Source organism: Charadrius vociferus, unplaced genomic scaffold, assembly GCF_000708025.1.
Source record: "Charadrius vociferus isolate BGI_N301 unplaced genomic scaffold, ASM70802v2 scaffold314, whole genome shotgun sequence".
Taxonomy (NCBI): Eukaryota; Metazoa; Chordata; class Aves; order Charadriiformes; family Charadriidae; genus Charadrius; species Charadrius vociferus.
Window position 1 is genome coordinate 57,892 of NW_009648241.1, and position 25,652 is coordinate 83,543.

A 25,652-nucleotide genomic window follows, 5' to 3' on the forward strand; every position below is an offset into this window, starting at 1 on the left:
TTTAATAAATTTAAAATATAATTTATGTTGACTTAAATTGTACCTTCGATTTTCTCAAATTCTTTTTTGATTTTCCATGGTTGTAGGCTTTGAAAGTTTGTTGTTGTGTTGTGGGTTTTTTTTCCACTCTTGTCTGTTATTTCTTTCTTGAACATGGACTAATACTGCCACTGATACACAGTAAATGTTAGTTGGGCATCCTAGGAATGTATAGCCAGATTTATGGTATGGCAGGCTTGTTATCTGATATAAGAGTTATCGCCGCCTTCTCACTTTCATCTTCCCTCAACAGATTTCTTCAAATCCTGTAGGGTAAAATGGCTATGTTAGATTCTTCAAACTTCCTTGTTCTCGAAATTAGTCTTCATCTTAAATGCCAATAAAGAATCTGATGAAATTAGAAATCAGATGTACTAGGTTTAGTCTGGAGTTTCACATGTTCAAAATTTAAGTAATGTATTGTAATACATACATTTCCTAAGACTATGTTTCTTTATAGGCCCATATCTCAATCAGTATACGAGATGGGTGGTGCCCTAGGAATGAAAGTTTAAATGTTTGGAGAGGAGTTGATAAAGGACAAAAGGAAGAGGGGGAAAAAAAATGGTTGGGAAGAGTGAGGGTGGAAAAGAAAATGAAACAATCTGTTGCATTTTTACCTCTACCATAGTCTTATAATACAAATCTGCCTGACCCAGACATTTAGATGACACTGTATTAAGCAACACAGGAAAAGAGGAAAAAGCTAGTAATGGAATATTTTACAGACTTTGAACTCCGTTTCATTTTTTTTTTTTTTCTTGTGCTGTTTGGTGCCGCAGATTACAAGTCTTTCTGTGCTTGTCTGAACTGGACTGTCTTAATGTAAACATTTTTGGGTTGTATTTTTAAAGTTTTAAGTGAACATCAAACATTAGTTTTCCTTTTAAAAAATAATTTTAAAAAATAATCTACTCTGTTCTGGAATTGAGCTCTGTAAGTGCTGCACTTCTGTTCAATAATATTAAAAGTTCATGGGTTTCCAGAAAATTTAATGTTCGAAAACTTAAAGGGTAGATTTTTGATGTGGAGGAGAAGCTCGCGTGTATCAGTCTTACTGAGAAAAATTCAAGAGTCCTGTGCTGAATAAAGCAGACTGAGCACGATGCTTCGCCCTGATAACCTTGTTTCAAACTGTGTCTGCCAGGATGACAGAGATAAGCCCCTGTCTGAACTTCAGCAGCTTCGTTTGAGTCTGACAAATTATGGCAAAATGGCACTAAAGATGGATTTACAACAGTAAATTTGACCATGAACTGGACTGGCTGAGGAGTAGACACCTATTTGACCATGCCAAATCATTCCAACAGCAATATGTATGTAACTGACTCGATGGGGAAATACTTATATAGGACAGTTACATGCAGGGTTATACATTTTGACTGAATTACTAAAATACAAAATTAAGTAGCAAACATTTTTTTTTTTTTACTTTATTATCAAGAATAAACATTGGTTAAAAAAAAGACATTTAAAAATTAATTTCACATAGGTTAAAGCTTGCTTTGCTTTTTTTGTTTCATATTTTGAGCCTCATTCAGCTGACAAGTCTGTCTTTTGCTCTTTAAAAATGTTAGATTTACTACAATGGGACATACTAATAACAGTAATAAATTTGAAATGGAAAACATCAACATTTTCCAATTGATCAGAAGCCCTCTAACACTTAATATAAGATGTCTTCTGGAAAGAAACTTGGCTTATGGGGAAGAAAGTGTTTATTTTTTTGTTTTTGCTGTCATCAGGCCATCATAACAGGTGCTATTTTGTATTTTAAAGACTCATCTCTAGTTTTAATTCTTTCAGAAACACTCCTGTAGTATTTGAGCATTTATTAGCAGTGGTTTTAATACCGTGTTATTGTTTCTGTAATGCTAACAGTATCCTCACTATTGTACAACTATAGAATAGGCTATCCTGATCAGTTTTCTCTAAAAAGGTACTTTAGTTGGCAAGGAAAAAGGTGTCTGCTTGATAACCAGTGAACCTTCCTGCTATCAGTATGGTATTCTGTGATCTAGCTCTCTTCTGCTGTGTGTATTGTTATAAGTAATAAAATTTCTGTATAAGCTCTTCTACACATTTGTGTTAGTTCAATCACATTAATTCTTTAATTCATCCCCTTTCAGCACTACCTATTTGTTATTATGGAAATGAGGATATATTTTAAAGCACCCCTGGAACTTGATTCACAATTTTCTGTAATCTTAAGCAATAATTAATTTTATTTCACTGTTCTTTTACTGTGCTTTTGGAAATCTGGTAGTATTGAAGTATAAATACATTTGAAATTATCTGTTTTAAGACATTGATTGATTTGTATCAATCGACAAGAAGCATCATTATTGGTAGACATTTTTAACTGTTAGTTATTTCTTTCAGATGTACCAATTCAGTTAGATGGGACCGTCAGTATGATGAGAAGAGCTAGACCAGGAGTACTCTTGGTCAAGTTTTGCTGGATGTGGCCCAACAGAGTTGATAAATTTGTCTTAAAAAAATGAGGCAATGTGATACCTAAGAAAAACGTTGCATTAAATACTGAGTTCTTATATCTCAAAAGTTGGTGGAGTTTATTTTTGCAGGAACAACCAGGTTCCCACTGAACAGTGCAAGTGTGCGCTTTCCCTAGTTTTCCATGCAAAGCATTAAAAAAACCTCAACAAAACCAAATCCCATCAGTAGGCACGATTTTTCTAGTGTTGCACCATCTATACATGTAGTAGAGCTGACTTCAGAGAACAAACTACAGTTAGTTTTTAAGATGAAACTTTATTTGTTTCTCTTGGAGGGAGGAAGTTTTGAATAAGTCAGATTTTTTTTACTCTTTAAATATGGAATCTTACACATTTGGTTTTCATCAAGATTCTTCAATCTCCATCAGCCTCTCATGTGTTTTTTGTTTTATTCTCACTGTGGAGTGGGCTGAGCATGTCTACTCATTTCTTTAAGAACTGCTGTTGACACAAATATGATTTTTTTCAGTGTAGCTGTTTGGGTTTTTTTCTTAAAATTGCTGGTTTGTGCCTCATTTTTTGCTATTCTCAAATGAGGAGTATCACATTCAAACATGCAATACAAGATTTTCAGGTTTATCTTTAGGTAAATAGTGTCCTGTAATTATGGTATTTCGGAGAATTTGGAGATCCCGTGTTAATTTGCTCTAAAGTTTTGGTTAAGGGAAAGACTAAACTATTTGAATCTCAAGGAAGACCCTAGGTAGTGAATAAACTGATAATTGCTACTTGTGTGGTAATAAAAAAAATTATAATGGAAACCTGTTATCCTTCTGGCTTTAAATTCAAAGTCAAGATTTGATACTCAAAAAGCCAGCTAGACACTTACTGAGATACTGGCATGCTGTGACTGTTACAGTATTGTATGTTTTCCTTCAACCAAAGTTAATTAACTTTTGTTGTTGGCTTAAAGACATTGAGGGCATGACTCTAAACGTTTCAGGTTTCCTTCATGAGTGTAGATTGGTTTTGGTGGTGTTTTTTTTTTTTTTTCCTGATGACTCTATGGGTTGCTTTTGTGGTTTCTGCAATTATCCTCTTCTTTTTAAGTTACTTTGCACTTTTATGTTTGCTGTTCATTCAGCAGTAAGTATAAAATAAATCCTTTATTAGCCTTATCTTCTCTTCCAGACTTAAGGTTTTCTTTAGATAAACTACTTTATTTTCCTGTATGTTCTTTCTTTCGCTTACTCCAAGCTGATGTCTCAGAACACAGATATTATCACCTATTACTGTGGAGTTTGGGGTTTTTTTGGGGGCTTCTATGGAGCCAGTTTTATGAAACCTGTTAAATCTGTTCGTCTTATTAAGCGTTGTGACTTAGCTTTGCAGTATTGTCTTAGGTTGATGTTGTTTTAAATGCTGTATTTTGTTGCTCCAGTTCTTGAAGAAGTATGCTTGTGCTTGCCAAAATTTAAATATTCGATTGCATTTTGTTTTACTGTAGCTCATGTTTTGTACTTAGTTTACTCAGTGCAATAAACTTCCTCCTTAAGTACTTTCACCTTTATATGATTTTGTTGGAGGTTTCATTGATTGTGACTGATACTGAGTTATATAGTCTATAAAAAAATTAATAAAGAAGACTATCTTTGTGTTTAGAAATAAATAGTCATTTGCACACTTGCAATGTGAGACCCATCTGAGATGAATGGGGTTTCAGCCAGATGATGTCTTGGTAGGTGACTGTTGACAGAAGTTTGGGTGTTTTGGTGGTGTGGTTTTTTTGGTGTTTTTGTCCCGTCCCCCTCCCCCCCTCTGAGTTTTCCCAACTGAGATAAAAGTATTGGTTACAGATTTATTTATTTTTTCCTAATTTTGGTTATAGTCTCTGTCATCATATCAAATAAACAAGGATTAAGGAGAATCATGGAATGGTTTGGGATCCTCCAAGGATTATCTCGTACAACCCCTGAATTAAATCATTCAGTAATGTCAGCCTCATCTGTTTTTAGTGAAGTTGATATAATAGTCACTAGTTAGATTTATTGATCATGAATAATACTTAAAATGCAGTTATCTGTTTAATGGATTTTCATCGACAAACTATTGCCATACCACGGTTCAAGCCTTGCTCCTGAGTACAGGTGTATATTTTGCTTTCATCTGAAAGAAAACCCAGTGTGTTTGCCATCAACAATGATGCTTTGCATTTCAGACATCTTTCTCCAAAGGCTTTTGTTCTTATGGAGTCTTATCCTGCCCTAGAAGATTTTGTTATACATAAAGTATACAATAGAGCCTATTTCTTTGATTCTTTTGCATAAGAGGTGATAAAGGTACTGAACCACTGACCTATTTTGCTAAAATTTATTGGGCAAAGAAGAAATTGAGTTCTTAAAGTATACTGATTAAATATCTCTCTACCACAGAAACAAGATGACAAAACACCGCAGAACTGTTGGATCACTTTTTGAATTTGTCTTTGATTCCTCCTTTTTTTTGGTCCTCACAGTCAAGGAGTGGATTGGAAACCACTTGTAAGCTTTTGAATATTGTAAGAATATGATAATTAATCTCACATCATATATCTATAAGATTTCTGAGTATTCTAGTGAAAGAACAGTTGGAATCAAGAAATAATAAATTAGAAATAAATGTTGGGATGTCAAGCAATAGTTTTGAATTTTCTAGAAGAAAAATGAAAAATATTAACTAAATGGTGCTTTATCCCAGTTTAAGAAGATATTTTTACTAAATAACAATTGAGATTTCTGAAATAACTGGAGTTTGGAAATCATTGTTACAAATAAAGCATTTTCTGTTTGACATTTCTAAATCAGGCCTGGGCAATTATATCTTAGCTACAAAACTAATATTTACCTGACTGCACTTTATGTGCTGAACTATGCGATATACCTTTTTTTTTTTTTTACAAAACGGTTGTGAAACATGTTTATGCATGTGTATAAAGAATTTCCTGCACTGTGAGAGCAGTGGAAAGTAGGTGGGTTTTTTTGTTTGTATGACAAAAACTGGGGAGGAAATTTTCTGTAGGAGAAGACTATTTGACGCAATGTCCTTTGATTCATATAGCAGTCACTTTTCTTTTACTTCTTGTCATCTCCACTTTTTTGATCCTAGATTTTGTTATCAGCCAGATTTAAACTTTTTGACTCTTGTTTTCTTCTTAGTGCAAGCAGTTTGGCATTTAGTTTGTCTGTCTTTGCCAAATATTTGTCTTGTCTCTTCAACTTTTTTGGACAAGTAGAACCACTTATCCATGTATTGTTATCTCCATTCATGCTTGCAGTAACTTCTTTCTCTCTGAACTGTTCACTTCAAAAGTTGGTCCATTGCATATTCTTTAGAATATATCTTGCCTGTCATTTAGACATTCACTCTGCTGTATCAATATATTCAATGGCTCTTATCAAAATATAAGTTTAGCTGTGTTCTTACTTCATCCCTGTTAACAGTGTTGATGGTTTATCTTTTCTTTGTATTCCACTGTTGATGATGAGGTCATTGCTGGGTTTTGTCCTTCTATCTTCCTCATGTAAACAAATTTTCTTCTTTTTCTTTTCTATTTCAGTTTCTTTCTCACTCTTATTCTCTAGCTAGTAAAGTTCCTTATCTTGATTGTGTGAAATTCTTAAAGGTTGGTTTCATTCAAAACTATGTGATCCTGGCTGTGTATGAAATTCTCAATTGCTTCTTCCAAAGGCCACTAGCTTTGAATATATTTATCAGCTGTGGTGTTGTGTCCTTTTACTGAAGCCCTGATGATTTCACTCCTTTTGTTTTCTCTTAGTTCCATGCAATACTGGACAAGTTCCTGCCAGACGTTGAAGAGTTTCTCATATTAACTGCGCATAATTATATTGTCCCCTGTTCTATCTATTATTCGGTCATCTTGAGTTTCAGCTTCCGTTTAACTTTAATGGTTTTGTCTGGGTGGCATAGCACGATGTCTGTCTTGAACATTGGTGACTATGCAACATATGTCCAGTTACAGTTGAGGCAGAAACCAATATACATAGCTGGTTTAGCTGTGTGGTTGCTTGATTGGTTTTTGTCTGTTTGTTTGTTTTCCCTCTTACTATAACTCTTAGGGTATTGTGTGGCTTTTGAGGAGCAACAGGGGCTTTCCAAAGCTATGTGAGCTAATCTAACACTGCTTCAGTTCTACTCCATCAGACTATGCTTTTTCTTGGTACTCCAGGCACTGACAGTGTTCTGGCATGAGTCCACTGTTGACTCACTTGGGGACAGCCCTACTTTTCTTATCTCTTGCTTAGGCCATCTAAAGCCCCCATTTAGCTGACAAGTGAAGATGCTAATAACTTCAGAAAAAAATAATGTTCATTTAGATATTCTCTTGTGGGAAACTTAAAAGGAGAAACACCACCATGGGTAATCTTACGTATAAAGGACAGGTAAAATGTGGGATTTGGACCACGGAGGTGCAATTAAAGTTTACAGGAAAAGAACTTAAGGATGGCAGAATAAAAGAAAAATATAAGTATGTTGAAGGAAGCAAAACACAGAAGTTTCTAGATCAGCTGTTTATTGGGAAACATGACTTGTAGAGTAGTTTTTCAACAAGAACCCTTATGAACCTTTTTTAACAACAGATTATCTTGTAAATAAATAGGAATTCCACGTTAAATGGGATTCTAAGTCACAGTTAAAAGCTGTGTAGGACTTTTTGAAAGTAAGAAGAAGAAGTAGTAATGGAGATAACTTTCTCAAATATAGCATAGTTAAGAATGTGATACAATAATACAGTGGTATTAATTTGAGGCAAGCAAGGTTAGAGCCTTTTAAAAAACATAATGTAAGAAAAGAAATCTGTGCTTATTTGAGAGACTGGTGGAGAGTTGAAAAATAAACCATTGTTCCTTCTAATTGTTTGAACAGTTCAAGTTCAAATTTGTTCAGTGCTTTTTGAATGTAAAATATTCAAGTACTAAAGATTATCTTCTGTTATTGTTCATTTGTATTAATTAGATCTGACTGAGTTTTTTTTCTGAGATATTAAAACTGTCAGGGTTATGAAGCTACTGGTAAGGGCATCTTATTGCTTGCTTGTTTGAAGTAAACTTTCTGAACTTTCTTCTAAGATGAAGAATAAATACAGAGGAAAAGTTTACAGTAACCTAAAGCTTTTAAGTTTCAGGCTTGCATGGAAAAATGAGCATAGAAAGAAACCTGTCAGTGTGAGATCTTAGGGAAAGGAGCAAGTGTTTTTTACTTGCAAAATCTTAATGTAAATTGATTTTTACCTGCTCAGTCTGTTATAGATTTAATTCACTTGTTCTTTCATACCCACGTTCTTCTGAAGACCACGGTGTGTGTATCCAAGCAGTCTGGCCAGGACTGCTGATGTGCAGCACAGAGGACAAGGGACTTTCTCAGCACCATGTTATGTCTCTGTGGTTCTTGCTTGGTGACAGCAAGTTAGTTTTTGGACAGATCTTTTATATGATCAGGAGTCATTAGTTGCCATGAGGTTGTCTTTATCTCAGAATCTCCTAAATTCAGCATCCTGTAAATGTTAGGCCAGGTTGCTGCCCACTGTTTTCTTTCCCTTGTTTGGAATCTATGTTTAAAATACATACTTGCGGTTTGCTGGTGGGCTAATAAGAAAAAGAATAACCTATTTGATGTCCTGCAACCTGCTGGGAATGGTGTCCTGAGAACAAATACTGCTCATTCTGGTGACCCTTGGGCTGCCAAGTCTTCTACTGCTTACATGCACACATTTCTATTTGTACTAACCTTTAATATTTCTGTTAAGGAACTATACAGCAGGAAGAAATCATCTTGACCTAGTGATGTAGCCAGAGAAAAAAGGTCTTTTTTGAATGTCTATCCTGCAGATAGGAAGTGCTACTGAGAAAAAGAAGACGTTGGACTCTTCTTACTCACTTCTATAAACCCGTTCAGCAAGAAAACATGCACTTGAAAAAGAACTTGTAGACAGACAACTCTCATTTTTTATTTGTGGAGTAAATATAGTGTTTAAAAGAATGTGAGAAGGAGAAACGTACATCTAAGTATTTCAGATGTGTTGACATAATTTGTATTTCAAGCAATACTTTTTTTTTTTTGAGGGGGCAGTGGTTGGATACACTATTCTTTCTTTGCATCAGAAGCGTTGTAATCCAGATTACAGTAATCATCCTCTTGTTGTGTTGCTCTGTTGTTACTGACCCTTGAATAATTTCCTTTTTGTTGGGTGCTTCTTTTTACTAAAGAGTTTTGGAGAAGTATAGGTTGCTTAATGACAGTGAAAAATATTTTAGGAGCATCAGTGAATCAAGATTTAGATGGCAGTGATTTTAGAGTTAAAGTCTATAGTTAAGAGATGCAGTTCTGATGAAGAATGTGAGTTGTAGAGGATCGTAAGTCATATGTGAATCAGTCACGTCCTCGTTTTGAAGGAAACTACTTCTACTGAAATGTAGAAGTACAAATATAGCCTGTAAAACTTGTGAATGTTCCTCTATTCACTACTGCTGAAGCCTCGGCTAGAATATTACATCCTCTTTGGAGGTGTTTAGTACATCATTGGGTGTACCACTACAGAAACTCCAGAGATGGCTAATGAAGATAGTTATGGAAATACATACTATGAAGCAATGTTGTTTGTAAGTTCTTTAGCTTAAGACCGAGGCAAAGTGTTCTTTTAAAATGTGTATAGGAAGACTGGAAAAAGGAAGGGAATAACTTATCATAAACACTGATGGTTAGTACAGCAGTATGTAGTAGGCTTCCATTTTTGACAAAAAGATACAGGTTAGACAACAGGAAATTTTTTTTGATAGTGTGAATAACAAAACAATAGAATTGACTGACTAGGGGGACTGTGGAGTCTCTAACTGGACGTCTTATGAACCACACAAAGCTAATGACCTTTTTGGGTGACTTAGTTGATTCTCTCATAGGAAAGCAGAATGGGGTGCAGGATGTTTCCCTGCTTATTCTGTGTATACACTGACCAAAATGTCCAAATATTGCAATTAGTATATCACTGCTTAAATACGTACTTTTAAAAACACATTTATAAGGAAAAGAAATACTTCTGCATCTAGGATATCATATCACAAATCTCAGTTAAAATCTAGGTGAGAGCGTGATTATCTGATCTCTGCCTTTACCAAGCAAGCCACTTGAAAATTTGGCTCAAACTGTAAGCTGGATTTTATTAGGGGATTAATATTAAGGAGTTGGTAACACAGAATGATACCCCATTTTTTGAGTTACAGTTACCTCAAGTTTTGTGCATGCAAGTTGTAATTCTAAATTCAGAAGAAGAGATTTTGGAATGATGAAGATTTACTGAATTCATTTGCATTGCTGTTTTATGCTGAAAATACTTGAGGCAAATGTTGGATGGGTTTGGGTTTTTTTTCTTACTCTTCAACATATTTGTATTTGAGAGGAAGCAAAATAATGGTTGATTAAAATAACTCATTGCACGTGAGAATCCACATAGTTTTGCTTTCTGTAGGATATCCTGAAATCCTTTGTTCTTTTTGGTCTATAAGCATTGTTCACATATGCAGTCCTTCATGGCCTTGGTGGCTTTTCCTTTTTTTGTACTAACATCATTCAGGGAATAATAGTGACCCAAACCACCCAAATTCAGTTCTCATAATTTTTTATAATGATTTTGAATATTATTCATTGTTTTGAAAGCAACTTTCTGAACCATCTTGTATCCCACTATTTTTAGCAGTTATAGGGACGATAAATCACCAGATGACATTTTAAGGCTGTGTCTATACTAATCACCTAAAAAGCACTGGAGAATGCTTTTGGACATTGAACCTTAATTGTCTGTAGTGCTGATTCATTAGAATAGACATGGGTATGCTTTCGGCCTGTGCAGAATAGCACTTTCCCAAACAATTTCTGAGTACAGCTGGGGAGACAGCAGGAGATCTCATGAGCTGAGCATCCTGTCAAGATAGTTGAGGACTCAAGAATAAGACAGAGGAAGGTAAGTTTACTAAGGTGAGTTATAATGGTTACAAAGCACATCTTCCCTTTTTTATCATGGGGAAGACAGAGCAGCACATCATAGGGAGGCTGGATACAAGCATGTTCCAGCTCTTCAAAAGCTGAGCGTCTAGGAGGCATCCCTGCACCTCTTGGGCCTGCCATCCCAGGACACTTCTGGAGGCAGAGGTGCGTGGCAGTGTTTGGTCCCATATCAGATGTCTCCAGATCTTTGCCCCCACCCTCCCCAAGTTATTTTGGGATGCAGTTTATATAGATTAGTGCCAGAATACTCAAAATATAACTGATTCTTTAGAGAATTGCATGTTGTTTTGATAGGTTAAACTTTCTTGCTGCTCCAGCTAAGAATGTCATAGAATCATAGAATGGTTTAGGTTGGAAAGGACCTTGAAGATCATTGAGTTCCAACCCCCCTGCCATGGGCAGGGACACCTCCCACTAGACCAAGTTGCTCAAAGCCCCATCCAGCCTGGCCTTGAACACCTCCAGGGATGGAGCTTCCACAGCTTCTCTAGGCAACCTGTTCCAGTGCCTTACCACCCTCAAAAGGAAAAATTTCTTCCTAATATCTATCCTAAATCTACCTTCTTCCAGTTTGAAGCCATTCCCCCTCATCCTATCGCTACATGCGCTAGGGTTAGGGCATTACTGTAACTATAGTTCCCCACCATGTCCTGTAACTATAGTTCCCCACCAACTCCCCAGCAGCACACATTCACCTCTCCCTACGCTCTCACCCACATAACAGGGCTAAGGCTTCAGGCCTGTCCGTGCCAATGTATGTTAACTGCCTGTTGCACCAAGAACTGTTCCCAAAAGTAGTTCTCATTTGGTTATGCTGCATGGAGGGAGCTGAATCCAGTAGTAAGCATGTAGACTCGTCAGTGCCTGTAATCCTTAGTGGTATAAAATAGTCCTGGACATATTTAATTTATTAGTATGATTTTAAATCCATAAATGCAATTCCATTTAAAAAAAATCATAATTTTGACGTTCTTTATAAACACTTTTGTTGTAAAAAGTTGCTAATACTTGTCAGGATGCTGTTAATGGATGTTGGACCTTGGGTGTAGGCAACTGTTTTGACAGTCTCACACCTGAGAATAGTGTCTCAAGAGCCACATGTGATAGCTCCTGCTTTATTTCTTTTCTTAAAACTTGAGATATTTGAAAATATGTTCCCATATTGTCCGGGAGTGAAAAAAAAACCCACAGATTTTACCTTGATCACTTTTATTTACTCAAAGATAAAATTGAGAGAATTATGAAATATTGTTTCAGAAATAATTAATGCCCAGACCTTGTGAAATACACTGATAGCTAACCCAAATAGAATTTGGCAAGCAATCCTCACGTGGCTTCACAGCCTGTTCATTGATGGATGTGTTTTTAATGAGTTCGTACCAAAGGAAAAGATTTCACTAGAGTAAATTGAAGATTAGAGTGAGGCCTGATGAAGGCTAGTTTGTCTTAAATAATTCAGCAGACAGTTAAAATGATCAATTCCATATTCAGCTGATGGTTTCACCTGTATGTCCTCATTGAGGATAACTCAGAATGTATTAATGTTTTTCACTGTTGTCTGCAAAATACCATACTATCACTGTATCTGTAGAGGTGTACTCTGCCATTTCTAATACTTGATGCTTGAGCACAGCTATATCTAGGGATATTTCTGTTTTTTTTAAAATCCTGAACTGGTGAGGTGCATCTGTGCTGTGAGATGTTTTGATTGTATTAATTTCTGTCTGTAAACCTTACCTTCTTCTGTTGTTTTCCAGAAGTTATGTGTATCTGCTGCCCTTCCTTGGAAGTGTTGTCTATCAGTAATTCCATCCTTTCCAGGAGTGATGCCAAAGATTAACTTGATATTATATACCATCTGTGACGGTTAAAAAAAAAAAAAATCTTTATGACAAATTGCAGTCAAGTTACTTGTTTTGTTTAGAGGGAGAACATCCATAACTCCTGTAATGTCGGTGTCTTTCAAACTTTGAACCTGGATAGAGTGGAGAACCAGGCTCCAGAAATATATTCTGAAAGTGGCCATCATGATCTGCAGTTGTTTGCAGATTGCCATTGGATTGAATTATGTAACTTCTTCTGTATCACTGAGACTGATGCTGAATCATAGAGGAATGTTCTTGTAAAAGATTCTGTACCAGCAGGTCTCACTCTTATCCCTGTTCAGTTCTGGTAAAACTATTTTGGGTGGCTTATCTAAAGAATAGGTTTAAAAAAAAATTGTCTTATTGTTGTTTGATGTTAATTCAGACGGCTGGAAGTGGTTGGTGGTTGTTTCTTCTAGGAGAAACATAGGCTATCTCTTTCAGTTTTCTTCTTGGTAGATATCTCTATACAACTTCAGATCAATAAGGCTTTTTATCTGAAGGGTGTCCTCATTTTTTGCCTCCAGCCATTCACTTTGCAGATTCCTCTAAATGTCTCAAGAGCCTGTCCTGAATCTCATTTGATGCTTTTTCTTCACTAGAAATGTAATCAATCCTCTAATATTCATATTGCGATTTGAACATCTTAAGAAAAACACTTCTGTTTTGAGTAAGGACCATGATCAGTACATGATCCTGCCATTTTGACTCTCAGCAAATTCAAAGGTTCTTGGAATTTCGCCACCTAAATTGAGCAAGGCATCCAAATGACTGGCTAATGTAGGGCAGTTGTGCTGAAAAAATCTTGAGGCTAGTCAATACCTCTTAGATCCCTGGAGCTTGAAATTACTATGTAGACATTTCACCTGTTCCAGCTTCAGACTTTAGAGCTCAATGCAGCTCCTGTGGAGCCTGAGTGCTTTAGGATTTACTTTCCCTGTGATCATTTTGTAAAACTGGGGAGTTTTCTCCAAGGTATGCAAGCTGTCTTCCATAGTATTCACTTATGTGACACTTCATGTCAGACTGTTTTTGCTACAGATTATCTGTGGCTCCAAACACACTACATAACCATATGGATTAAAATTCCACAGTCATTACTGAATTCTCTGTTGACAGGACTACAGAAGATCCACGATAGGAATGCTTTTTCCTTACCCTCATCATAGATACGTACCTTCCTGCTTAGGAAATTAACTTGGGCACCTTGTTTGGTCAATAGAGAAGACTATACTAGATATGAATGTGCTAAAGATCTGAGCTTTTTTGAAATGGGTCATGTCTGTCACATCAAACACATCATAATCAGCTGCTATTGTGGTCTGTTACCACTATATATTGCTTGAGCAATTACATAGTATCAAATTCTACTTTTATGTTGGAGTTATGGTGGTTCAACCTGATGGAAAGTATTAAGCCTGCTGTCATGGTTTTCAGATGTTTCCATCCAGACCTTGATCATCTGTCTGTACCTTCATGGTCTCTATGTTGGGAGACTCTTAAGTAATAGTGTAGACTTACTCTTCATTAGGAGGTAGATTCCTGGTAGTAGCCAGGCAGAAGATAATGCATTTATTTTAGAGTGAAATTGATCAGATTTTTCCATCTGGAATACAGCTAGATCTGTTTTACTTTTAGAAACTTTTCTTCATTTTGTTTGAGATTGTATTATAGTATTCTATTTCAAATTCCTCGATGACTTACGGTATAAATTTATTTATTTTTGCTATCTGGCTGAATTAGAGGTTTTACAGAGGGTTTTTACCTATGTTAAACTCTTGACTTGGTTTCCCATGAGGAAAGTTTTTCAGTCTAGTGGCATCTGCTCCATATGTACCTTTTAATGAAAATAGCTTTCCTGACATCTGTTAGGTCTTCTAAAAATAGAAGAATTTGGCAATTTCAGACCCTCCCGCTCTTGGATGCTTCCTTCTTAGGAAAATACCATTGTCTAAACTCAACTTGGAGAAACAAAAGCTGTCTCTGCGTTCCATTCTGATCAAGATGTCAGTAAATCTGATTGTATTTTTTGGATAAGACAAAAAAATAACCTCTTTCTTTTCATAGTAGAACATACCTATTTGTGAATTTCATCATGAAGACTGTAGACTCAGCTTATTTTGACAGCTGTGTTGTAGTTTCCATTGGCAATTCAGATGTATTTCATCAGAGAGGTGACTTCTGGAGCATTAAAAAGGAATGCCCCCATTTCTGAGATGCCTTGCCAGTCCATCTTTGTTGAACGTAATGCCATCAAAAACAGTACCAGGGATTTTCTGCACTGTATATCCATGCACTATCATCCACAAGACAAGAGTGGATGTGCAGCTTGGAGGTAATTGATGGGTGGTGTTCCCGTGTCACTTACAGTACACTCCCTTCTCTTTTGTCCTGAATATCCTTTAGGAAAATCTTGGATTTGCAAGAAATTGAGTCAGTGGTCCAAATTCGAGATGTTTATAATTCTAGTTGGAGAAACAGAGTAGCAGGATGTGCCCTCTATCAGTGCTAGCACGGCTGAGAAGTCATCAGTTCAATTGTTTTCATGTACACATATCCACATTTTAAGTATGAAGACTTTCTGATTTCTCATCAGTAATTTTAAGTTTGAGCTGGCAGTTCTTGACTTTATCATTTATTTGGGAAAAAGAGTCCATCAAAGGTAAAGAAGTACTCTTTTTCCACACAGCCATAAAAACATCTCAATAAAAATACTGTTCCATTATTGTGGATTGACTTCCCACACACTGAAATGTTTGGTCTTTTGAGAATGCTGGTGGTCTTCACTAAGATTAAGGCATGTTGACTGCTCATTTCAAATTGAGAAGGGTCGTCTTTCTTCTTCTTTAAACATGATAAAAGGTCTGTTAAGGTATCGGTTCTCTCTTACGTGAATTTTTTTTCTGCTTTTCAAGTGCCTGAGCCTAAAGATGTGTGTTAGGAATTCACACTTTTTACCTGTGCACTGTGTAGAATTCACTGATGTCGCAGTGAGGAAAACCATACGCGATGCTCTTCCAGTTTACTTCTTTAGTCGGCTTGGCTGTGACTGATGTTTTACGTTTTGGATGGCAGCGCTTTCAGGTGGTCTGACCGCCTCACACTGTTGATCCTTTAAGGAAGGTATATTGTGAAACTGGAGCCCTTGCAGTGTTTTTCTCTACGAGCTTGTGGTAGGAATGAAACACATTCAGTGATCAAAATGTAATGTCAGGGTAACTTCTGAGACATGTTCCTTTACTTGACATCAACAAAGCAGACAGTGAAAGTACACATTTACCAGATGGCACACTCTTGCAGGTGCCTTCTGGTTTATGCTGTATTTGAGAGAAAAACCTCTCTTTGCTGTCGAATAAAGGGCTGTGAGAGCTACTACTGGATAGCTCAACTCAGTTGTCAATTCCCATTTGGACTTGAACATAGTGAGAATATTCTTATGGACAATTACTTGAAAAATAGAACAACTCATTACCCAAACACTGAGTTGTCTGACTTGTGTAGTCTACTCACTCTTTAGCTTTCTACTTCAACTTCCCTTTTCAGTTATTTGGATTGTCTCTTCAGGATTCCACTGTAAGGACTTAAGTAGACTTATGTACTTAGATGCTGAGTATAAAAAAAGTATAGGGCATGAACATAAGACTCTCAACATCACAACACTTAAATTCTTAGCATCTCTTATGGTAAGGTTTAAGGATTTTACAGTTTGAATATATTTGTAGATTACATGTCACAAAGAAAGCCATATATCACTGCGGGAATTCTCCATCTCCTCCCCATCAATTATTGACTTAGCAAGTAGGTAAACAAATAGTACTAACAATGTGCGTTGTACATGAACGATGGATTTCAGTGTGTTTGAAAACAATAATAAAAAAAGGCCAATGGCATTTCTGTTGCGTGTACTTCTGTTTCTGATTTTTTTAGATTACATATTTCTGCATCCATCCTGAAGACTTATGTACAGAACTTCTTAATTTGTTGTAGCCCAACTGGTTCTGGTGAAAACTTTGCATCTTTCATGCATATGTGCTTTATTACATTTGTGCAACAGATCTTTGTGATCTAAGGTACCTGATCATTTCAGTTTCAAGAAACTGCTGGTCTGAGAAGCTCAGAGTCAATAAATGATGCATCATCTGCTGGTTCTGTGGTATCTTTAGTTTGGTACCATTTAAAATCAATGCAGCTTACACTTTATTGTGTTAGTTTCCATGGTTTGATATTAATGATTGTCTCTATTGCACCTTGAGTAGTGAAAAATATTAAAAATCTGGGTAACTTCAGTGGAATTTTGTGGTTTTCTAGCCCAATCTCAGAAGTTTTCCTGAATAGAGAACAAAAAAGTTAAGAATATTCTTCTCACTATGCTGAGAAGTAGTAGTACTCATAAAAATCTAGCAAGTGAATTGTTTGAGGAAAAGGACTTAATACTGATTCTTCCTGATGGAGCTGGGAGAATAACTTTGTGACACTTGCCTCTGTCCAGTACCTTAGTATTCTTTTAGGTATTTATTCTGAAGTTAGGTGTAAAGTTGTACGGGCAGTATGTTCGGTGGGTTTACCTATGCTGTTGGGTGCTATTTAGTGTATGATGAGTATAGAATATCTGCCTACAGTTTTACTGAGCTAACATTTAAACTATAAACATTTTAGTGTTTTACTTTAGAACCAGGCTGGAGGCACTCTGTGGACTAAAGCTTAGTAGTGGAGTTGGTTTTCAGCCTAGTTTTATCTGAAAGACATCCTGTTTGTGCGCTCTGCTCTGTGATGCAAACCAAAGTTTATTGGAAAGGATTGTGTATTTTACTTCAACATTTTTTTTTTTTTTTTTCTGAACTAAAATGCAAATGGTATATTTACTTCATTGGGACATCATCAGGTGCACTGCCAGGCAGGCATTGCAGAAGTGGCTTAGTAGTATAAAATGTTAACTCTGCCTGATTTTATTTTCTACTGCTGTCACAGTAAAACCAATAAAATAGACTGTAAATTCCATCCTCTTCTGCTTCTATATCAAACCTTTTGGATTAGACAGCCTTCAGTATCAGTTTAAGATAACTTGTTAGACTTTACACTGAAATGGATGAAGAGTGTCACCATTATCCTTTTCACTGAGTCTACTGTGGGATAATCAGCACCAAATGACTGGTGAACATTGCACTGTCAGAGCTATTTTCATATTGATGGACTAGATATGGGTTGAGAAATATTCTGTAAAACCTTAGGTATCACTGTGGTTTGGAGGGGGATATTTCCATTTTAAAGGTAAACTTTTTAAGGCCACTATATGAGACCTATTGCTTTGTAGGAGAATTGCCAATATTACTGCTTCCTTTCTTGCATTGAGAAGTACTGATAGCTGCGAACCATAATGTATGGGGGTTTTATTTAAAAAAAAAACAAAACAAAACAACACCTGGTTTAGGATTTTGGGAATTGTCAAGGCATTATTGGCTTGAACCCTGCCTTGAGAAAAAAAAAACACAAGTATGGGGAAGAAGGTCTTACAGAATTCATCAAACTGGTGAAAAAACAGGAATAGGGAAAAATGAGGGAAGAGGCTTATGGAAGAATTTGAGACTAGTGTTTCTCACATGCAAACAGAACCACAGAGCAGGGAGGAAAACATTATTTCTGCTGTGGAAGAAGGAAAAACCAAGGAATATATAATGCTTGGCAGGGAGAAAAGGAGCAAGAATAGAAGAAAGCAAGCTTCTGGGATTGTACCTAAAAAATGTTTGAAGATTTCTGTGATAGAGTTGGAAGGATGAGTGTTACGTTGGAAACTTGGGAGATGGAGAGATTCAGTTTATTGAATGCATTAAGTGTTCCTTGATTTAAAGAAGCAGTAAAATTTGGAGTCTTCTTGTTTGGATATAGTAAATAATGTGCAAAGTATCTCTGGGTACCAATTCAATTAGCGAAGTTGTATGGGAAGATTGAAACTTCTGTTGAAAATTCCCTGACCAGTAAACCATAGAAAAAGCCAAGTCTTTTGCATATGATCTACAGAAGCTACTGTTTTCCTGGGAGTGTTCTGCTTTACCTAATTAACTGTATAAGGTCCAGTAGGATAGTGGGGTATGAATACTAGTATGTATTAACGTATGCTATATTAGGTGTTTCATAGCTGAGATTTTTCAAATCTATTATTTTCTTGAAAGTTTATAGTAAGCTGTTATTGAAATCAGCTTTTAAATATTTGCACCAGAAGATGAGATTTGCCTTGTTTTGGTACATCCTGAGTTATACAAAATTTGTGAACTACTTTTATTACTTTGCAAGTACTGGGTCATAAACTTGGATTAGTTTTATAGGATTTGGTATATGGGTTGACAGATGTGATATATGATGACACTTTATCTTTTATTGCTTACACATACTAGTTATTGGGAAAGGATGGGGGCAGTTCGTATTAACCACAAGATGGGATTTCAGTTGCTTACTCAAGTGTCTCTCATTCATTCGTTCATTTGCTATCAGTTATAGCAGATATATTGCTTCTTCAAGCCTGTCACACCAATAAATCATTACAGATTGTATGCATTTGTACAGTGCCAAAGTGTAGCATGAATTTTAAAGGAAATCTCCTATTTTCTTTTCAATCAGATGAGCAACGTGAAGAGACTACGGCCACGGCTCAGTGCTATTCTTTTTAAGCTTCAGTTTGAGGAGCAGGTGAACAACATCAAACCTGACATCATGGCTGTCAGTGCTGCCTGTGAAGAGATAAAGAAGAGTAAAAGCTTTAGCAAGCTGCTGGAACTAGTATTGTTAATGGGAAACTACATGAATGCGGGTTCTCGGAATGCACAAACCTTTGGATATAATCTCAGCTCCCTGTGTAAAGTGAGTTTTGAAAGATCCATGTTGAGTTTTACATTCGTTTTTTCATTTGTTTTTATTACGTTACTTAAACACCTTGTTTTGATGTTTTTGCTGCAGTTAATTCTTTCTTTTCTTTTCTTTTTTTCTCATAACTCTTAGCACTTAGGTGGTTTGAAGAATACAGCTAATCTGTCTACAGTCATCTTGAGATTGGCTTGCATTTAAACTTTTAGGAGATTCCATATCGAGGGAATAATAAAAAAAACCCCAAATAATAAGGTTACGAAAGGACCGTATCACTGTGGTCATAGTAGTGTTGTAATCTTATATGTCTGAGCTCTTTGAAGACTGTCACATTTAATCTGTTTTAATACAGTTGTTTTCTCTTTTACATATTTTTTTTCCTTATCCGATTCTCTTTTGTTGTTGCTCAGTTTCATCAGTTCCCTGTTTCTTCTAACTTTCCTGAATTTTCACACTTTCAACTTTTATATAAAGTATATACAAGAAGACATCTATACTTCCCTGACTGTTAATTTATAATCAGTTCTAATCCTAATTGCCTTCCCTGTATTTAGTGGTTTTTGTTTTTTTTTCCTGTGCCCTCTGGGAGGCCACTGTGAAATCTGCACAGAGTGCACATGTATGTAATAGTCCTTATGATAAAGGAATTATTTGGAAGTTTGTGCGTACTTTTTGTCTTCTCTCAGCTTCTTTATCTTTTTACACAATGGAGAAAATATAATATATTAACGTCTACATTCTTTAAGATAATCACCCTTACTCTGACATGTTTCAGAAAAATTCTTTGACTGTGGTTCTATAGTGTTGAATGCGATACCTATAACTTAAATATTCATAGAGAATAAGTTATATACCTTCTCTAGTCTAAAGTAAACACTTCACATGCACCAGCCACCTAGAGAAATACAGTGTAGGTGAAATTGAGTCAAATGTACAATTTGTTGAGAAACTTTCAGAAAGAAGATACTAAAGGTTCTCTCTCCAGTTGGGTGCATTTACTTCTGAGGTATGATTTTACAAGAATCTGTCCTAGGTCTGGTTATATTCTCTGGGTTTTTAATGTACAAGGTAACAAAAAAAGAAATATACTTATGAAAAAAAAAATGAAGGTAATTGTTACAGACACTTAGCAAAGCAGGATCAAAATTCCAAAATTATCTTGGAGAAAAAATTTAAGATCTAGAAGATTAACATTTTGAGGACTATTGTGACGCACTACACATAGGGAAAGTGAACCAGTGTGTGGAGGTAATGAAAGTAAGGAGCGAATGGCTAGGCAGGATTCCAGAAAATGGGCTTGAAGTCCTGCCTAGCTCTATAGTACTCTGGCATTAAATGCATTTGATAATCTAGGATCTCATAGTTACTTCTGTTTGCACGCTTGCAGGTTATTTAGCTTTACAGGTGGTTACAACATTCTGTTGGAGAGGAAAAAATGTCTCTTTTAGTGGACCTTCTACGTATTATGAAGATGGTGATTATCTACTGCTTACTTGGTGCTGATAAGGTTTTAGGTGAAGTGTTGTCTGAATTACCGCATAAAATATATAGACTGAATAGTAAGAATCCAGATGATAGTAAAATGTAAGAATTCTAAATTGAGAAAAAAACATTTGGGTGTATTCAGTTTAGGAATGAAAGGACGGGAACATGAGGAGTACGTAACTGTCCATTTTGTTATTAGTTTGTAATAAAGAAGGCACTTGAACATTTGTTTTCTACGTAGCTACAGTAGGAGATGGAATAAATGGCTTTGCTGGTAACAAAAGAAGTTTGCTTAAAAGCTAAGAAAGCTTTCTAACTGCAAAGATAATTAAGAACTTGATCATGAGGAGGATTGTGGAAAGCTTTTGAAATCCAGGTATACTAATAATTTACAGATTCACCACGAGGCCAAATTAAGAGCTAAAATAAATAATATGGAATAGAGTGTTTAGTTAACTAGTTGGGAAATGTAGGGTCTGTTACTTAGAATCATGGAATAATTCAGGGGGGAAGGGACATCAGTAGGCATCTAGTCCAACCCTCTGCTCAAGAGAAATGCTGATCACTACCAATAGTCTGTAAGCGAAGTAGATACAAAGCTATAAGTACCAGAAAAGGTAATTTGCTCCCTGTGGTCAAAATGTTTAGTACAGTATAATTTTGACATGTATTGTTATATGATTAGAAGTAGTGATACTGATTTACTCCTTCCAGAAGTTCATTAATTATGCATAAGCATATGTCGTAGTACTCAATATGTTTCATTTGCATAAGAAATGTGCAAATAAAAAAAATAAAGTTCCAATGACAGAGATTTCACATATATTTGATTTGGCATCACTTCAAATTGCTAGCTTGTGAATACCAGACCGCAGTGCTTAAAGACTTTTCTTTGGGGAAGATAATGCAGCCTTAATGGTTGTCGAATATGAGCGTATTGATGTCCCTGCCCATGGCAGGGACGTTGTACTAGATGATCTGTAAAAGTCCCTTCCAAGCCAAACCATTCTGTGAAGACCAACTTTAGGTTTGCTGGGAGGCGGAGCAACTATGGCCACCTTTAGAGAATGTCTGTAAAATTTCAGATCTCTGCCGCTAGATATTCTAGGACAAGTGCAACCTACAGTCAACTACTTGTTCTTTTGAAGGTTGACAGGTTTTTCAGAGAGAGAATCTCTGGTGGTTTGCATTTACTATTCTGCCTTTGTAGTAAATTAATACTACCGGTATAATCTGATCGTGTTCTATTATTATATCATCCCAAATACTGAAAAAGACCCAGGTATCAGCACATCAGCCACAGTTTTCTTCCTTTGTGATACATGGTGATGTTCCAATATATCAGCAGATTTGATGGAGAGTTGAGATCTGATTCCTATTACAATTTTTCTTGCCTCCTTCAGTATTGGACAGCTGGATTTTAGAGGTAACTCTGGACTATCCAGTCTAATGTGTATCAGGGTACTAGTCACCAATTCCTAATTCACTTAATCCGATTGTGGCCTCATTTAGGAAGTCCGTGAGTGCCAAACCTTCACTGGTTATGAAATTGTGTCTTACACAGGCAGATCACTTTGTCTGGAAACACAGAGGTAAAACTATGTATGTGCCATTTTGGGGATTTGCTTAACTATGTGTAGTCTGTTGGTTAATACTTAATCTCCTCTGTTCTGAGAATAATAGGATGGTTCAACTATTACAAATATTAGTATTAAAACAGGAAAAAAAAACACCTAAACCAATATTCCTCCAGGGCCCCAAACCAGAAAGCTGGAAATTGCAGACTGCGTGGTGGTCTGCACAACAGTTTTCAGTGGGGGTTCTGAGAAATTAAGAAGTTTGCAGTGACTTCTGTCCTTCAAAGATGTTGGTTTCTGAAATATTTGAAGAATACGCAATTGATCTGCTCTTCTTGATTGGTGCCCAACTATGCATAGGGAACTATATGAACTATCCACTTTGCAGGTGACAGTTCCATATCTTGCCTTCTCCCTGCATCATGTAGCGTTAAACTGTAATAGTTCTGCATCAGAGAGCATGCGTGCATATTCTCAGAAGAGAGCTATGATATTGGTATGCTAATACTCAATCATTTATTAAATACTGATATATTAAAATCATATGCATGTTTATAACACTGGTTTATTTTTAAAACTAACTTTTAACTGTGTATTTTAAGCAGTGTCATGTTGTAGAAATTGTGTGATGTTTCAATTATTAAGACACTTCCCCCTGACATTCCCAGTACAGTCAGAGTAACTTAGAACACTGCATACAGTAATGACCACAGAATATTTTTTTTTTATTTTGTTTTGATATATATGTATTCCATTTTCTGTTTATTTTGAAAATTGTCTCACATTCCTATTAATTCACTCGCCTGAAGGAGAACATAGACGTTCTGGAAGAATATATTGCATAATATTTATTAAAATAGTATCGATTTGATCTTTGAAAGTAATTGGTGACTTTTTACAGTGAAGTTTGAAATATCAACCGCAGTGATATCCACCATCTAAAATTCTCAATTTTAATTTACAAACAGTATGGGAAAAGCAGACAATGTACTCTAATTTAGTTTTTAAATCAGATCAATAAAGCGCCCTTTAAGTGATCTCTGAGGATATTGGGAAGCACAAGAAGTGTGAAAAAAAAACTCTTTATAAGAAATTTGCAACCATTGGAAAACTGCGATAATATATAAAATAAAAATAAAAATGTGTATGTATATTTAAATTGGGATTGATCTTGGTCTCAGTTCCTTATTCAGTAGTAAACCCCACGTAGCTCTGTGTTTGGTTTTGAACCCTCTTTGGAAAGGAAGGCAGTTATTCCTTTCTGCCTTGTTGCTGTAGTTACTCTTATGCCATTGAACATTGCTGATCAATTTTATTTTTCATGGTAACCAAACTAAAGAACAGTCTTGACGCTGAAACAAACTAATGTGAGTTTTCTACTTGTTCAATGATAGTTTTAATACTCAGCTAAAGATTTTTTTTCTCCTTATGGTTAGATGTGCACGTCTGTGTGCAATTGTGGCAGCCCTTTAGTATGTGTGCATACTTTGTATGTGCCTACGTACATGTATACTTTTTCTGTTATTTTTTTTTTAATGCAGAAATATTTTTTAAGTAATGAAGAAGTACTTTCATATGAGGTGTCATTTTCTATTTCTAAAAATCTCTCTGACAATTTAAAAAGACTAGCTCAAACGGGAGACTACCACAGGAACATATGAATGTTTGCCAGTTGTCCATTGTTAGTGTTTTTGCACAAGCAGCTGCAAGTTTTAAAATGTTTGGGCTTAAAATAATTTTATATGTATAAAGGCTTCAGAAAGAAAAGCTTGTGCTTAAGAATTTTTGAAGTCAAACTTTTTAAACAGTGAAGCCTGTGAACTCGTTTGCCATATTGAGAATTGATAACAGCAAGAACTTGTCCAGGCTGAGGTTGTAGCTTCCACTGCATAAATATTTTTAGGCTAGACTTCACACATAAGCAACTCATGGCATGGAGTGGGTATGTGCACCGTGTATTGTTAGATTTTGCTGATTTAGCTCTGATTTTTTTTTTTTTTTTACACTTTCATGAGTCTATTCACAGTAATGCAAATGCTCCTATATTGCTTAAATAATTACATTTTTAAAAGAGAAATGTGTACTGGTTTTGAGTACAGAATTCAAATATTATATATAATTCATAAATATTTAATGTGATCTTTCTAGGGATTTTTAGCAAGGGGGGAAGTGGAACAGCCCATTTCTTAGGGTTTTCTTTAAAAGAGCCGTACCAGTTTGATAGTTTATTCTTACCTTTCTTGGGTGCACAATTAGTAATATATATTAATTATCAAAACAGTCAGAAGTAATCTTATTCTTAGCATTTTGACATTTCTTTTTTTTTTTTCTCTAGCTGAAGGACACAAAGTCGGCAGATCAAAAAACAACATTGCTCCATTTTCTCGTAGAAGTGTGTGAAGAAAGTTACCAGGATGTCCTGAGTTTTGTTGAGGATTTTCAGCATTTAGATAAAGCTAGTAAAGGTTCGTATAACTAACTAAAAGTTTTGATTCGGTGTGCGTTGCAGTGTATTTTATGTGAGATGATGTTTATTTTATACTAATATTATTTTTAAAATGGACATTAATAGTCGATAGCATAGATCAGTAATTTGAGCTGCTGCAACTGGTCTTGAAGGTAATATTTATTGTTCAGTCTTCTTATATTTGCTACAGGATTTACCATTACATTTCTTCTAACATATCTTCTAGACTCACTGTCCAAAGTAGATTTCTTTTAAAAGGTCTTTTCTATTAACAGATCTTAAATTATTTCCATCTTTCAATCTTTTATATGGTAAGTGTAGTATAATCACCCAGTATCTTTTAATTCAGAAATGCAGAAAGGCTATCATACCATCATTTGATTATTTTTTTTTAAACACAAATCAGAACAGTTTTATCTTCCCTGTGTGTGTTTTTCATGCAACAGTAGCGTTGGAAGACTGGGAAATTCCTTTTTACTGCTTCATCATGCAGCATGGAATATGGTAAATCTCAATATATGCAGCAGCAGATTTTTTGCAATTAATTTCTTAATTTAGAGTTCCTTCTCCATATTTTATCACAGCTTTAGTAATTTAAACTGACTAAGCATGGAGTTAGAAATTGATGACACCTCAGCACTGTCATACTCTTGCAGGAAAAGAAGATTGGATGGGCTGTCTCTGTTAATCATTTTTTAGTTTATGTCAGTTTGGAAAATATCACTGTTTATCTGTATTGCTTTGTACAGTGTCACTCTTATGCCTCACTCGGTCTCTCTGCTGCAAACTACAGCTTTGCAAAACCTGCTCCTTGTAGAGAACTTGAGATAGTGGTCACTCACACAGAGTTCAC

General features: G+C 35.7%; 1 protein-coding gene across 1 annotated transcript in view; it reads left to right on the forward strand.

Moving 5' to 3' along the window:
• LOC104285682 (protein diaphanous homolog 3-like) overlaps positions 1 to 25,652 on the forward strand; it is a 185,149-nt gene that overhangs the window by 55,416 nt on the left and 104,081 nt on the right. The window contains 2 exon segments of the mRNA XM_009884160.1: positions 19,028 to 19,267; positions 24,668 to 24,797. Of these exon segments, the coding sequence (XP_009882462.1) occupies positions 19,028 to 19,267; positions 24,668 to 24,797 (370 nt within the window).